General features: G+C 41.1%; 1 protein-coding gene across 4 annotated transcripts in view; it reads right to left on the bottom strand.

Annotated features, from left to right (window-relative positions):
- CFDP1 (chromatin stabilizing protein CFDP1) overlaps positions 1–10,144 on the bottom strand; it is a 124,541-nt gene extending 114,397 nt beyond the window's left edge. For 2 of the 4 annotated variants that reach the window (XR_014140989.1, XM_081807389.1), the window contains exons 1-2: positions 9,948–10,144; positions 904–1,021 (exon numbers count right to left, since the gene is read on the bottom strand). Coding sequence is in view for 3 of the 4 variants with exons in the window: in XM_081807389.1 (XP_081663515.1) it covers positions 904–1,021; positions 9,948–10,011 (182 nt within the window). In the remaining variant the exon portion in view is untranslated. The remainder of the gene's footprint in view (positions 1–903; positions 1,022–9,947) is intronic. The other 2 variants (XM_031039176.2, XM_006743337.3) reach the window with 2 other exon arrangements.
- Between the last annotated feature and the right edge of the window lie 3,813 nt (positions 10,145–13,957).

The following is a 13,957-nucleotide window of genomic DNA, read 5'->3' as shown; positions in this document are numbered from 1 at the left end:
CTAATACCTAAAATTCTTTTTTCCCTTTTTATAAACTATAACCTGCTTTTTTGCTTCAATGCCCAAAAAACAGAAACACCCATCAAAGATAGGTAAAAGATTTCCATGGAAGCGTTTCTTATCTGAGCTAATTAACCTGTCAGAATTTTCATAATGGGGGAGGAGGGTAGTGTAATTCAGTACCAGGTCTATGGAAGGTAATTTGCTAACATTTATGAAAATTTTTTTTACTGCAGTAACTCTGTATCAAACAATTCTACTTCTATAAATCTGATTTACACATACACTTGTACCTGTATACAACGCCATAACAAAGAGTACTCACTGCAGTTTTGTTTGTTGTGGTAAAGACAGGTATAATCTCAATGTCCCTCAGTAAGGGAATGCTTAAACAATGCAAGACGTCGCCCTATGACGTAACATCACGCAGTCACTGGAAAGAGTGAGGCAGAGCGATATGTACTGCCATGGTACACATCTCCAGGAAGTGAAAGAAAATGAGAACCTATAAGCAGAGGAAGCCACTCTGTTTTGGAGGGAGTTTTTTGTTTTTTTAAAGAGTAGGAAATATACACCTACATACACACACGAACTATCTCTGGCAACATAGTTCTTCTGAGGCAAAGCAACAAGGGATATCGAAGGTACACATTTTTGCAGTAAATGAGTTTTTAATTTTTACCAAGTGTACATGATACCTATTAATTTTTTTTTTTTAATTAAAGCTCAAAAACTTTTAAAGCTTGCCCAAGACTGAGAATTGAATCCTAAAATGTCACCAAATGTTTCCCTTGAATAGACAAAGGTAAGAAACCCTGGTAGGAAGAACTCATGAGACCAATCCCAGCCATCTGGATACTGTGACAATAGCCTGACTTCTAAGGGCCTTGAGGGCAGCATCACCTGGCCGGAATGCTCTGAGCCTTTCTTTTTTTCCCTTTGGTTTTCTGTGTCTGCTCTTCACCATCCACTTCATCTTCCTTCACTAATTCATTTACATCATCTTCACTATACTCTCCACCTGAAATCACATAATAGAGTGGTCAGACATACAGGAATAAAGGTTTTCACATCAAGATAAGACATTTTCAATAAAAATAAAGTCTAGTACTTTCCTCTGTTCTTCGTCTAACTAAAATATCATTTCCTTAGGGAGGTTTCCCCATCTCTGAAGACTAGGCTAAGCTACCCTATTCTAGGCTTCCATGACAGTCCATATTTCCCTCTATAAATGTACCTACTTATATTTAATGTTTGCAATTTCTGCTATGCTCTACATACCATGAGGACATGGATCTTGTTTGTTAAGGATGTGCTGAATGAATGAATGAAGAGAAATTCTAATTCTACTACTACACTGTTCAAAGAAGAAATTACTGTTCCCACTGTATCTTGGGTATCTTTCAAAAGTAATCAAAAGAGACTTTGAGAAAAAAGAGACATAAAGACTTCCAGTTAGACACAGCAGAAAGAACAAACATGCCTAGTTCCCATCTTCAGATACTAACATTCAGGGGTCCCTAACAAGAGGGTGTTACCCAGACGCCCAGGATAACTACACTCTGTGGGCACCAGTCAATAAATCCTGTCCACATAGAGATTCAACTAGGTTCTTTCTTTTTTACTTCATGTAGACTTTTATTTGAAGTATAATACACACACTGAAGAACACACAACATACAGCTCAATGAAATTACACAAAGTGAACACATTTGTATAACCAGGCCCAGCTCAAGAACCAGAACATGAACCAGCATCCCAGAAGGCCCCTCATGCCCCGTTCCAGGCATCAGCCACCACCCTATCCAAGAGCTATCCTGACTCCGAGTACCACAGATCAGGTTTGTCTCTTTTTGACCCTTAAACAAACAGAAGTCTACAAAATACACTCTCAAGTGTCTGGCTTTTTTCACTCAACATTCTCTGTTGGTCACCCATACTGCTCATTGTAGCTCTAGTTTATTCACTCTCATTCCAAAATAGTGTTTCATTGCACGACTGTACCACACTGTATTTATCCATTCTGCTGATGAACATTTAGGTTGTTTCCAGTTTGGGGCTATTACAAATAGTACTGTTTTGAATATTCCTGTACATCCAACCAGCTTCTAAATATTTCACTCACAATGAACCGAGGGCCACCAAACACTTGAGGAAAGCCTCCAATATGAAAGGCAAGACAGAAAAACAAGAAAGGAATTCAGGGGAAATAGAATTTAAAAAAACCCAACAAAACCCTTTATAATCAATATCCTCAAAGAGATAAGAGAAAGTATGGCATTCATTAAATAGTGACTTAAACATTTTTCAAAAAACTTTAAATAATTTTAAAAACTCTTGAAAACTACAAATATGATGGCAGAGATTTAAAAAAAGAACAAAGTTGATGAGAAGGAGCCAGTCATGTGAAAATACACAGAATACATATTCAAGGCTGAATACCACAAACCAAGTGATAAATGAAAGTGTTTCCTGAACAAAGGACTGAGTTCCAGGCTAAGATGGCAGTCTGAAGGCACAAATGTCATTTTGCTTCCCCTGAAACCCCAGTAAAATCAAGGCAGCAAAAAAACTTTTAAAAAGCACAAACCTACAAGCTAAGTAGGCATATAGCTGCATTGTATTTGTTTATATTTGCAAAAAGCAACACTGGAAGGATAAGCAAAATACTAATGAAAATAGGTGCCTTATAAGGGTCAGGGTAGAACAGAGTGGGATAGTCAGGGGTAGAAGCAAGAATTCTCTGTTCATCTTTCCTAAGAATTTTGAAAAGCCCTTAAATTAAGAACAGTTTGAATAAACAAATACTTGTTTGAATAAATAACTGTGAACCCAAACAATAACAAAACTGACAAAGAAAGGATTTATTCCAAGGACTTCAGAAACAGTATTTTGACTATACACCCTTAGCAAGACCCATTGCAAAGACAAAAAATAAACAAAAAACAACAACTCTATTCTGTGTAGTAATGTTCGTATTTTGTTTGTTTTTTCTTTTTAATTTATTTATCTGAGAGAGAGAAAGAGAACATGGGGGGAGCAGAGGGACAGGGAGAAGCAGGGTCCCCACTGAGTAGGGAGCCGGATGTGGAACTCGATCCCAGGACCCTGAGATCATGACCTGAGCCGAAGGCAGACTTAACCGACTGAGCCACCCAGGTGCCCAATGCTGATATTTTGAAACTATTTCCTTTATATAACAGGTTAAAGCAAGTAAGTACTATGTTAATCATGTCAGGGATCCAGATCTTCAGAGTAAGAGAAATGACACACGATTATAAAATCAAAGAAATTAGATGAAAATTCAAATGTTAAAACTGAACTAAAAAAATCAATATGAGGGGTGCCTGGCTGGCTCAGTAGGTAGAGCATGCAACTTTTGATCTCAGGGTTGTAAATTCAAGCCCCATGCTGGGTGTAAAGATTACTTAAAAAATCAAATCTTTAAAAAAAAAAAAAAGTATCAATATGAACTCTCTTTTTAAGATAAACATTTTCTAGTTCTGTTCACTGAAATGGCAAAGACACAATGTCACTTTGGTAGCAATGAGCATCTCTTCAGAGTCCAGACTATATACCTCGATATGATTCATCATGAAAAGGGCTCCCAGCCAATTTCAGGTCTGAAGGAAGGAAAGCACAAGGTGAAACTGAGACATCCTGCTGTGTCAGAAAGCAAGGAAGTTATTTAAGAATACAGGGTCACATTAAAACGATGTAAGATCCAGCTTGAAAGAACTCCTAGTGGCCAAAACTGGTAACTTGAGCATTAAAAGGATTAACTGTTAGTTGACTAAAACACATTGAAACAATAAAAATCTGTAAGCTCTTTGTGATATTTTTTTAAAAAGACAAAAAGTAATTTGCACTGGGGTGCCTGGGTGGCTCAGTCGGTTAAGCATCTGCCTCCGGCTCAGGTCATGATCCCTGGGTTCTGGGACTGAGCCCCGTGTCTGGCTCCCTGCTCAGCGGGGAACCTGCTGCTCCCTTTCCCTCTGCCCCTCCCCCTGCCTGTGCTCTCTCTCTCAAATAAATAAATAATTTTAAAATCTTTAAAAAAATAATAATTTATACTTCTTAAAGCTACTATTAAAATTATTCCCTACTTTGAAAGTTAATAATTAAAGAAAATGAATTAAACACTTATCCTTTCCCAATTGATGAGGGAAAGCAATACTTTACAGAAGAACATCAACTAATAAATGTAGAAACACCACAGAATTAGAAAAATATCACTTTTCACACTGTAATGATAGTAATTTAGGCAAGGATTATCAAGTAATGTTTTCAAAAAATGAAGTTTTAACCATTAAGTATTACACAGAATACTTCAGTTCCAAGGGAAGAAATTACACAATAGAGGGATCAGACTCTCATCCCCTGAATCCGGTAGTCGCAACTATGGGAACGAACCTGGGGTTGCATGTCTTTCGATGTTATGCATTATGAAACACACAGTCATCTATAAGGTATTCTAGCCAAAAATATTTCATCTGAACCCATCGAGCATTTAGATCTAACTTCCAGAAATTTCAGAACTTCAGAATTCCAGTAATTTCAGAATTACAGAAAATTCAAAGGACAAAGGAACAACCTAAAATACAGGGAGGGAGCGATGAGACAAATCCAGAAGGTGAGACATTCTGCAGGACATACCTGCTTGATCTCTTAAGCAAATCAATGTCATTACAGAGCATGCTGGATTAAAACAAATTTAAAGGATGGGACAACTAGATGATATGGGTAGTCCTGAACCTAACCGTGATTTGGATAAACAAGCTATATAGTCTATCCTGGGTCAAGTGGGAAAATCTGAATAAGGTCTGTATATAAGATGAGTCCAAAGTTTATTGAAATGAACAGAGAGATTGTTCACTGAAAAGAGCAGGTCACAAAGTAACAGAAAAAGTATGATTTCAGGTTGGGGTTAAAATACAAGTATCTATACCTGGGTGTAGAAAAAGAGTTCACTAAAGGATTCACTAAAGGATTAATACTGATAATGCAATGATTCTATTTTTTGATGCTTAACTGTCTGAATTTTCTATTTTTCTACAAAGCTCACACACTACTTTTGTAGTAATATAAGGTTATTTTTCACCATAAAAATGGGCAAATGTTGCAAACAGTTCAGACAAGGAGAAAAATATGGCTCTGGATCTCACATATGTAAAAAATGCTCAGTTCCATTGATAAGAGATAAGCAAATTTTAAATTATACACATGCACAAAATGATCAAATTCCATGCAGTTACTTTGACAAAAAAAAAGCAAAATAACGTCCCTGTAGATAATAACAAAGAACAAAATGAACATATCTTGTCCAAAGACTCAGAGCTTCCAATCACCTTTTTAGTCCTCCATGCTTAAACATGAGCCAAACAACTAAGAATCACTGAAAATCTGAGGAAGTATCTAATAAAACCAAAATACAGGGTGAACAAAAATCACCTTGGAGAAATGTTTCCTCATGTCATGAGGCTAGCAGTATCTGATACTAAAACAAAACAAGGAAATTACAAGACAACTACAGACCAACATCCCTCATATACAGATGCAAAAATTCTCAACAAAATACTAGGAAACAAAATTCAGCAATGTATAAAAAGACTTTATTATTTATTTTGGAGGGGGAGAGCAGGTAAGCAGTAGGAGGAGCAGAGGGGGAGGGAGAAGGGGGAGGCAGAAAGAATCTCAAGCAGACTCCATGCTGAGCGTGGAACCCAATGTGGGGCTGGATCTCACGACCCTGAGATCATGACCTGAGCCGAAATCAAGAGTTGGGGGCACCTGGGTGGCTCAGTTGGTTAAGCGACTGCCTTCGGCTCAGGTCATGATCCTGGAGTCCCGGGATCGAGTCCCACGTCGGGCTCCCTGCTCAGCAGGGAGTCTGCCTCTCTCTCTGACCCTCCCCCCTCTCATGCTCTCTATCTCATTCTCTCTCTCAAATAAATAAATAAAATCTTTAAAAAAAAAAAAAAAGAGTTGGACACTTAATCGACTAAGCCACCCAGGCGCCCCAGCAATGTATAAAAAGAACAATACAGCATGACCAAATGAGTTTTATCCCAAAAATAAAAGGCTGTTCAAAATTTAAAAAGCAATCACTGTAATTCACCGTATTTTTTTTTTAAGATTTTATTTATTTATTTGACAGAGAGAGACAACGAGAGAGGGAACACAAGCAGGGGGAGTAGGAGAGGGAGAAGCAGGCTTCCTGCTGAGCAGGGAGCCCGACGCGGGGCTCGATCCCAGGACCCTGGGATCATGACCTGAGCCGAAGGCAGACGCCTAACCGACTGAGCCACCCAGGCGCCCTGTAATTCACCGTATTAACAGGAAGAAAAATCATACAAAATCCTATCAACAGATGGAGGAAAAGCATTTGACAAAATTTGCCTCTCAGCAAATCAAGAGTAGAGGGAACTTCTTTAACCTGATAAAATGCATCGGTGAGGAGCAGTATACACAGACTGCCAGGGTTCAAATCCCAGCTCAGCTACTCTATAGCTGAATGATTTTGCGCAACTTGCTTTAATTCTCTGTGCCTCAATTTCTTTGTCTGCAAAATGAAGAGAATAGCACATACTCAGTAGTGAGTGAGCTAGTAATGTATTAGTCAATGTAAAGGACTTAAAACATGCACACACAAAAGGCATCTGTAACCCATAGCTAACATACTAAATAGTGAAACACTGATAATTTCCTCTTAAAATTGGGAACCAGGCAAGGATGTCCACTCTCACCACTCCTTCAACGTCATACTGGAAGTCTTACCAAGAGCAGTGAAGCAAGCGATTGAAACAAAAGACATACCTACTGGAAAAGAAGAAATAAAACTGTTTCTATTCAGACATCATGGTCTATGTTTTATTTGGGGGGGGTGGCCTTGGAACTGTTAATTTTGGTGATGGTCACTCAACTCTAAGCATTTATCAAAACTGACAGAACAGTACACTGAAAAGAATAAATTTTACTGTATGTAAGTTAAACACTGAAAAATTTAAATTAGTATTAATATCCATAAAGCAATAAGATACTTCACTATGAAATGAGAACATGTTGCTATAAAAAATGACTAAGGGAGAAAAAAGTTATTCAAACTTAAAAATATCAAAGGAGGAAAAAAATACAAGAGTTGAAGATACTGAGAATTTTCCATGGAGTGGAAAAAAGTCAAGAGTTAGAAAATAGAATGATAAAATTAGAGAGCCAGTCCAGAAGATCTAACATAAGATTCAACATCTGAATAATGAGGTTTCCAGAAAAATAACAGAAAATGAAAAAAGGAAATTACCTCTCTCCAAAAGTTCCAGAAACCTAGCACAATGGATGAGAACAGACTCATACCACGGTATATCATTGTGAAATATCAGAAAAATCAGGAATAAAGAGAAGATTCTATCAGCTTCCAAAGATAAACAGATCTTATATAAATAAACAGAAATCAGCAAAACAGACTTCTTAATAGAAACACTGGAAGCTAGCAAGTAATAAAACAACACCCTTAACATTCTGATGGAAAGCTATCATTACCATTACCATATCATTACAAAGCCTAAAATTATTATTACAAAACACAGAATTCTATACCAGACAAAGTATCAATTATGCCCTGGGGTCACATAGTTATCTTTAGAAATACTGTTTTGACACCCTGAATGTCTATTATACATCATCTGTCCTTGAGTAGTTGAGAATTTATTCTCATTTTGGTGGAACACGCCAAGAAAAAAAGATAACACAGGACCCAAGAAACGGAATCCAACAGAAAAGGGAGATAAGTGGAACACCCAGAGTGGTGATGGTGACAAAAGATCCTAGGTTTAAAAGTGATAAAACCAAGGCAAACTGGAGGTCAGAAGGCAAAGATTGGACTTCAACATGAAAGTAAACGACTCTTTAATGAATCTGATTGCCTTGGGAGATGATTTACACAATTCTGAGAGTTTAGGGTCAAATTAATAGTAAGGACATAGACAACTAAGCAACAACAAATGGCAATTATTAATTCCACACAGAACAAGTTGTGTAGAAAAGGAATCACAGTATATGCCACATGATTCAGACCTGAATGTGTGCATTACAAAAAAGTAAACTTGGAATACTGATCTAACCAAAACTGGACATGGTAACAATGGCAGGCTGGGGAGCTGGGGAGGGCCTGAGGGTGGAAGGATGTGTGTTGGGAATGATCGGGATGACCTAAGAGGGTATTAAAATAACACCTACCGCCGGCGCCTGGGTGGCTCAGTTGGTTAAGCAACTGCCTTCGGCTCAGGTCATGATCCTGGAGTCCCGGGATCGAGTCCCATACCGGGCTCCTTGCTCAGCAGGGGGTCTGCTTCTCCCTCTGATCCTCCCCCCTCTCATGCTCTCTCTCTCTGTCTCATTCTCTCTCTCAAATAAATAAATAAAATCTTTAAAAAAAAAAAAATAGGGCGCCTGGGTGGCTCAGTTGGTTAAGTGACTGCCTTCGGCTCAGGTCATGATCCTGGAGTCCCGGGATCGAGTCCCGCATCGGGCTCCCTGCTCGGCAGGGGGTCTGCTTCTCCCTCTGACCCTCCTCCCTTTCATGCTCTCTCTCTCATTCTTTCTCTCAAATAAATAAATAAAATCTTAAAAAAAAAAAAAAAATAATAATAACACCTACCGAGCATGGGTTAAGTCAACATAAAATGAAAATACCAAAATAAAAAGTGGAAAGCAGTTTCTCCTGAGGAGGAATGAACAGGGATGCAGGGTGATGGGACCTGTTAGTTTTCAAAACAAGGCTTTTAGAAATAATTGACCTTTTTTTTTTTTTTTAAGATTTATTTACTCATTTTAGAGATGGAGGGAGGGTCAGAGAGAATCTTAAGCAGGCTCCACCCCTAGCATGGAGCCCAACCTTGGCTCAATCTCACCACCCTGAGATCACGACCTGAGCCAAAATCAAGAGTCCCACCCTTAACGGACTGAGCCACCCAGGCGCCCCTGACTATGTTTAAGTATGGGTATGCACAACTTTGATTAAAATGAAAACTAGTTTTCAAATAACCACTCTGGCCATTACCATAAAACCAACGTTGGTGGCCAACAATGGAAACGGAATCAGGGAAACCAGCTGGGAAGCTATGGATAATCCTAGTGAAGAATAATGGCAGTTCAGTAACAGGGAGATTGACAAGGAAGCGGTCAGAAACCGACTTCTCACGTAGACACAACAGAACTTACCAACTGCTTGAACCAAAAGAGAGAAAATAAAAATGAATGATTCCTAGGGTTTTTGTTTTGTTTTTCCCCTGAGCGACTGTATGGATACTTTAAATGAGATGGATAGCCTGGGGAAGGCGCACGATAGCGGAAGGGGTAGGTTTGAGTGACAAGATTTATTTTGGCCCCTTTTAGTTTGAGAAACCTATACCAAAGACCGAGAAACCTGAAAAAAGAGGAATAGGTATACGTCGCAAAGAGACAAAATGCATCATCAGATGAACTTTCTAATAACCATGCGAGGGCATACGGTGGATAGATTTATCTTGGACGTAGTGCTAGCGAGCAAGTCCCTCGGGACGGAAGGTCTAACGATAACGTCCAACGCTCGCACTGCCTTTCAGAAGACCTGAGCGCTGGTGCAGTCGGTCGGGCTACCGACCGACACCGACAGCATCCCCAGAGGAGGGCGGTGTTCACGTGCGGGTTCCCGCGCTCCGAGAGGGGGCGGCGGCCCGAGCCAGGCCGCGGGGGTCGGCTGCGCGAGATTCCCCCGCGCACACGTCTCGGCCCGGGGCTACCGCGCGGACGGAGCAGGCGGGCGAGGAACCGGGACTTGCACGGCGGGGTCGCTCGAGACCCGCGCCGCCGGGGCCACAGGGGCTACCGGGCCACGCACGCCGGGCCAAGCGCGCCTCACGTGAAGCGCGGGGCGGAGCAAGCCTCCTCTCGCCTCCGGCCGAATCGCTCACCCGACGGCACGTAGTCTTCGTCCTCCTCCGAGGTGGAGAAGTCTTCAGAGTCGAATTCCTCCATGTCGCTGCCGCGCGGAGCGGGCGGAGCCACAGGACCTCAGCAGCTGCCCCAAACGGTAAAGCTCTAGGGAGAGACCATAGAGCTGCAGCGGGGGTGGGGGCGGCGGGGACGGCTGGGGCGGGGCCCCCAACCCCGCAACGTGTGCGCATGCGCAGAGAGTTCTGCGTAGTCCAAACGCGACATTTCCGGGCCAATGCCTCGCGCCTGGCCGTACTGTAGTGGTTGACAGCGCATGGACTCCGCCGCTGGAGCGGTGCATGCTGGAACTTGTAGTCTTCAGCACCGTCCGGTCGCTCTGATTTAATAAATGTGCTTAAACAGAATTACATGTGTATGGGAATACAGTTGACCTTCGTTATTCACAGGTTGGTATTTTCGAATTCGCTTACTTGTTTAAACTTACTATAACCCCAAAAATCAATATTCGCGGTGCTTTCTGGGGTTATTCGCGGACATGCGCAGAGGGTGAAACTCTTGAGGCAACCAACGGTGCGGTATACTTGCTGAGGTTGAACAAGGCAGACACAATGAGCTTTCTTGCTTCATCTGTCATGCTGTAAATAATTGTCCTTTTCGCAGTCTATTCAGGGGCACGTTTTTTGCATTTTTGTGCATTTTGATGGTGATTTCGCTGTTTAAAATGACCCCCAAGCGTAGTGGTGAAGTCCTGCCTAGTGCTCCTAAGCGCAAGAAGGCCGTGATGTGCCTTATGGAGAAAATACGTGTGTTAGATAAACTTCGTTCAGGCATGAGTTGTAGTGCTGTTGGCCGTGAGTTCAATGTTAATGAATCAACAATCCGGTACATCAAGAAAAAGGAAGAGGAAATTCGTCGATCTGTACGTGAGGCTGCTCCGGAAAGTGCTAAAGTAACGTCTATAGTGCGCGAGGAAGCAATGGAAAAGATGGAAAAGCGGCTAAATTTATGGATTCATGAGATGACAACCGATAAAAAAGGTGTGGTGGACAGCATTGTCGTGAGGCTGAAAGCCAAAGAAATTTATGGTCATGTTACCCAGGGCCAGAAAAATGTTAAACCTTTCTCCGCCAGCGCTGGCTGGCTTGCACGTTTCAAAAAGCGGTATGGTGTGAACAATGTTAAACTCGCAGGTGAGGCAAGTTGTGCACATCAGGAGGCTGCAGAAGAGTTTAAAAAATACTTGCTGAGTGTTATACGGGAGAAAGGATATGTGGAAGAGCAGGTTTTCAATGCTGATGAGACTGGCTTATTTTACAAGGACGTTGGCAAAAGAACCTATATAACGCAAATGGCCTGCAAAGCCCCTGGCTTTAAATCTTTCCAAGACTATGCAAACTTGCTCTTGTGTACCAATGCCAAGGGCGACTTCAAGTGCAAACCCCTAATAGTATACAGAGCCCAGAATCCACCAGCACTGACAGGCAAAAGCGTGAACCATATGCCAGTGCATTGGAGGTGGAGCAAAAAAGCGTGGATGACATCTGATTGGTTCCATAACTGCTTCATACCGGAAGTTGAATGCTATCTCCAGGGCAGAAACCTTGCCTTCAAGGTTTTATTAATTTTGGATAATGCCCCAGTCCATTGCTGTGAAGAACTCAGAAATGCCCACCCCAGCGTAGAAGTTCTTTTCATGCCCCCAAACACTACATCTCTCATCCAACCCCTGGATCAGGGGATAATAAAAGCTTTCAAGGCACACTATACCCGGGAGCTTTATAGCAAGGCTTTTGAGGCTCTCAAGTCCAACACGGAGACTACCATGTTGGACTATTGGAAGTCAGTCACTCTGAGCAACGTTATTGATTATGTTGGGACAGCCTGGGACAGCATCAAACAAGCTACTATCAATAGCTGTTGGAAAAATGTTTGGCCAGACTGTGTGCAAGATTTTGAAGGCTTTGAAGGTGTTACAGAAAGTATAAACGACTGTCAAAAATATAATGCACATTGCACGGCAAATAAGTGGGGAAGGCTTTGATGACATGAAGGAGGAAGACGTGGAGGAAATTCTGGCAGAAAAGGCAGTAGAACCCACCAACGAAGACCTGGATGAGATGGCAAAACAAGGCATTGGAGTCGGCAATGACGAGGATGAACATGAAAGCCAGCCTACGGCTTCAAGAATTGACCCTCTTACAGTGACTAAAATATCAGAATGGAATTCTGCCTTGGAAAGAATTTTCAATGACATGGAAGAGTGCGACCCTATGCTCGATCACAGCCTCAAATTTAAGCGCCTCACCTCCACGGCATTTGCCCCTTGTTCCAAGATGCTTAAAGATTTGAGGCAAAAAGCCAAGCAGACGAGGCTGACCCAGTTTTTCAGGCCGGTTTGGGAGGGAAAGTTGCCGACTCCATCAACAAGTCATGAGAGGCAAACTCCTGAGGTTGAACTGCCAAATGTGGACATGCTGCCCTCTTCCTCTTCTGCAGAATAAATTCCACCTACCTCTTCCTTGGTTTTCGTGAGGCAAGCCAAGGTCAAGAGGTTTACCCACACTGCTGCACCATCACACATCCTGCCGTTCCATCAACAGTAAGGTTCTAGTTAACGTTTTCATGAAATCTCTAATTTTTTCAGGACTCTATTTGCATTACTGTGTGGTATAACAGTATGTGTTCACAGTACTCTGTGTTTATGTGAGTATCGTATGTTATCCTGTGTGTTTACTACATGTACTATATACGTGTACTGCCTGTGTGCATATGACTGAGGGAAGGAGTTAATACAGTTGCAGTATTGTGAAGGACATTACACAAAAATGCTGTAATTGAAATATTGTTTTATTATGAAGAAATACTGCACATAACTATTGTAAGAAAGATGTATTTAAAAGGGTGTCTTTGAACAGAAGCACACATAGAACAAGATTATGTATTGATCAGTTGACAAAAGTATTGTGAGCAGAGACTCGCAGGAACCCAACCCTGTATTTCCCCCAATAGTGGTTCAGTGTTCGATAATGGAGTGTGCACGGTGACTTTAGAGACGTAAGTACTGTCAACAGGAATCGACTGCATTCTAGAATTCAGACATCTGCACGAATCCTTCAAGTGAATCCATATGGAAGTACAGCTGCATACAATCTTTATAATTTTACCAGACTAAAATGTTTTAAGTTATAATCCAGTTATGGGAGGCAGTAATCAGAAACAAATACAGAGGAAGCATCAACAATTAACATCCTCTTTTTTCAGGTTTACGTTTTTTTCCAGCTGAAAATTGCTCCTCATTGATACTCTGGACTAGACTGGGTATGACTGACCCAGTCCTACAGTTACCTTAGTTAAGAAAGAGATGAACACACATTTGTGATTAATAGGACATTACCGTGGCACTATGCCAGCAAACTTTTAAAAACAGCCTAATTGAAACATAATTCACATAAAATGTACCCATTTAAAGTACACAATGCAATAGTTCTGGTAAATTCACAGACTTGTGCAACTATCACCAAAAATGAGCTCCTTACCCATTTCTCCCCAATCCCCAGCCTTAGGCTTAATCTTTCTGTCTCTATAGATTTGCCTATTCTGGACTTTTCATATAAATGGTATTATACAATATGTGGTCTTATGGGATTGTCTTCTTTCACTTAGCACATCTTCAGAGTTAATTTCTCTTGGATATATACCTGCGGAGTTTCTTGATCATATAGTAATTCTGTGCTTTACCTTTTGAGGAAAACTGCCAGATCGCTTTCCAAAGCAACTGTGTCATTTTACATCCTCAGCAGCAATATATGAAGGTTTCAGTTTCTGCACACCTTGGCAATACTCTTGTCTCTTTGATTAAAGCCATCCTAGTGGGTGGGAAGCGGCATTTCGTCGTATTTTTGATTTGCACCTCCCTGTTCAATAATGATGTTAAGCATCTTTTCTTGTCTTTATTGGCCATGGTGTATGTTCTTCGGAGAATGTCTATCCAGATCCTTTGCCCATTTTAAAATCAGGTTATTTCTCT

This window comes from Leptonychotes weddellii, chromosome 16 (genome assembly GCF_054177405.1).
Source record: "Leptonychotes weddellii isolate Sample4059 chromosome 16, ASM5417740v2, whole genome shotgun sequence".
Taxonomy (NCBI): domain Eukaryota; kingdom Metazoa; phylum Chordata; class Mammalia; order Carnivora; family Phocidae; genus Leptonychotes; species Leptonychotes weddellii.
Note: the sequence above shows the minus strand (reverse complement) of the source record. Positions and strands in the feature narration are given on the sequence as shown.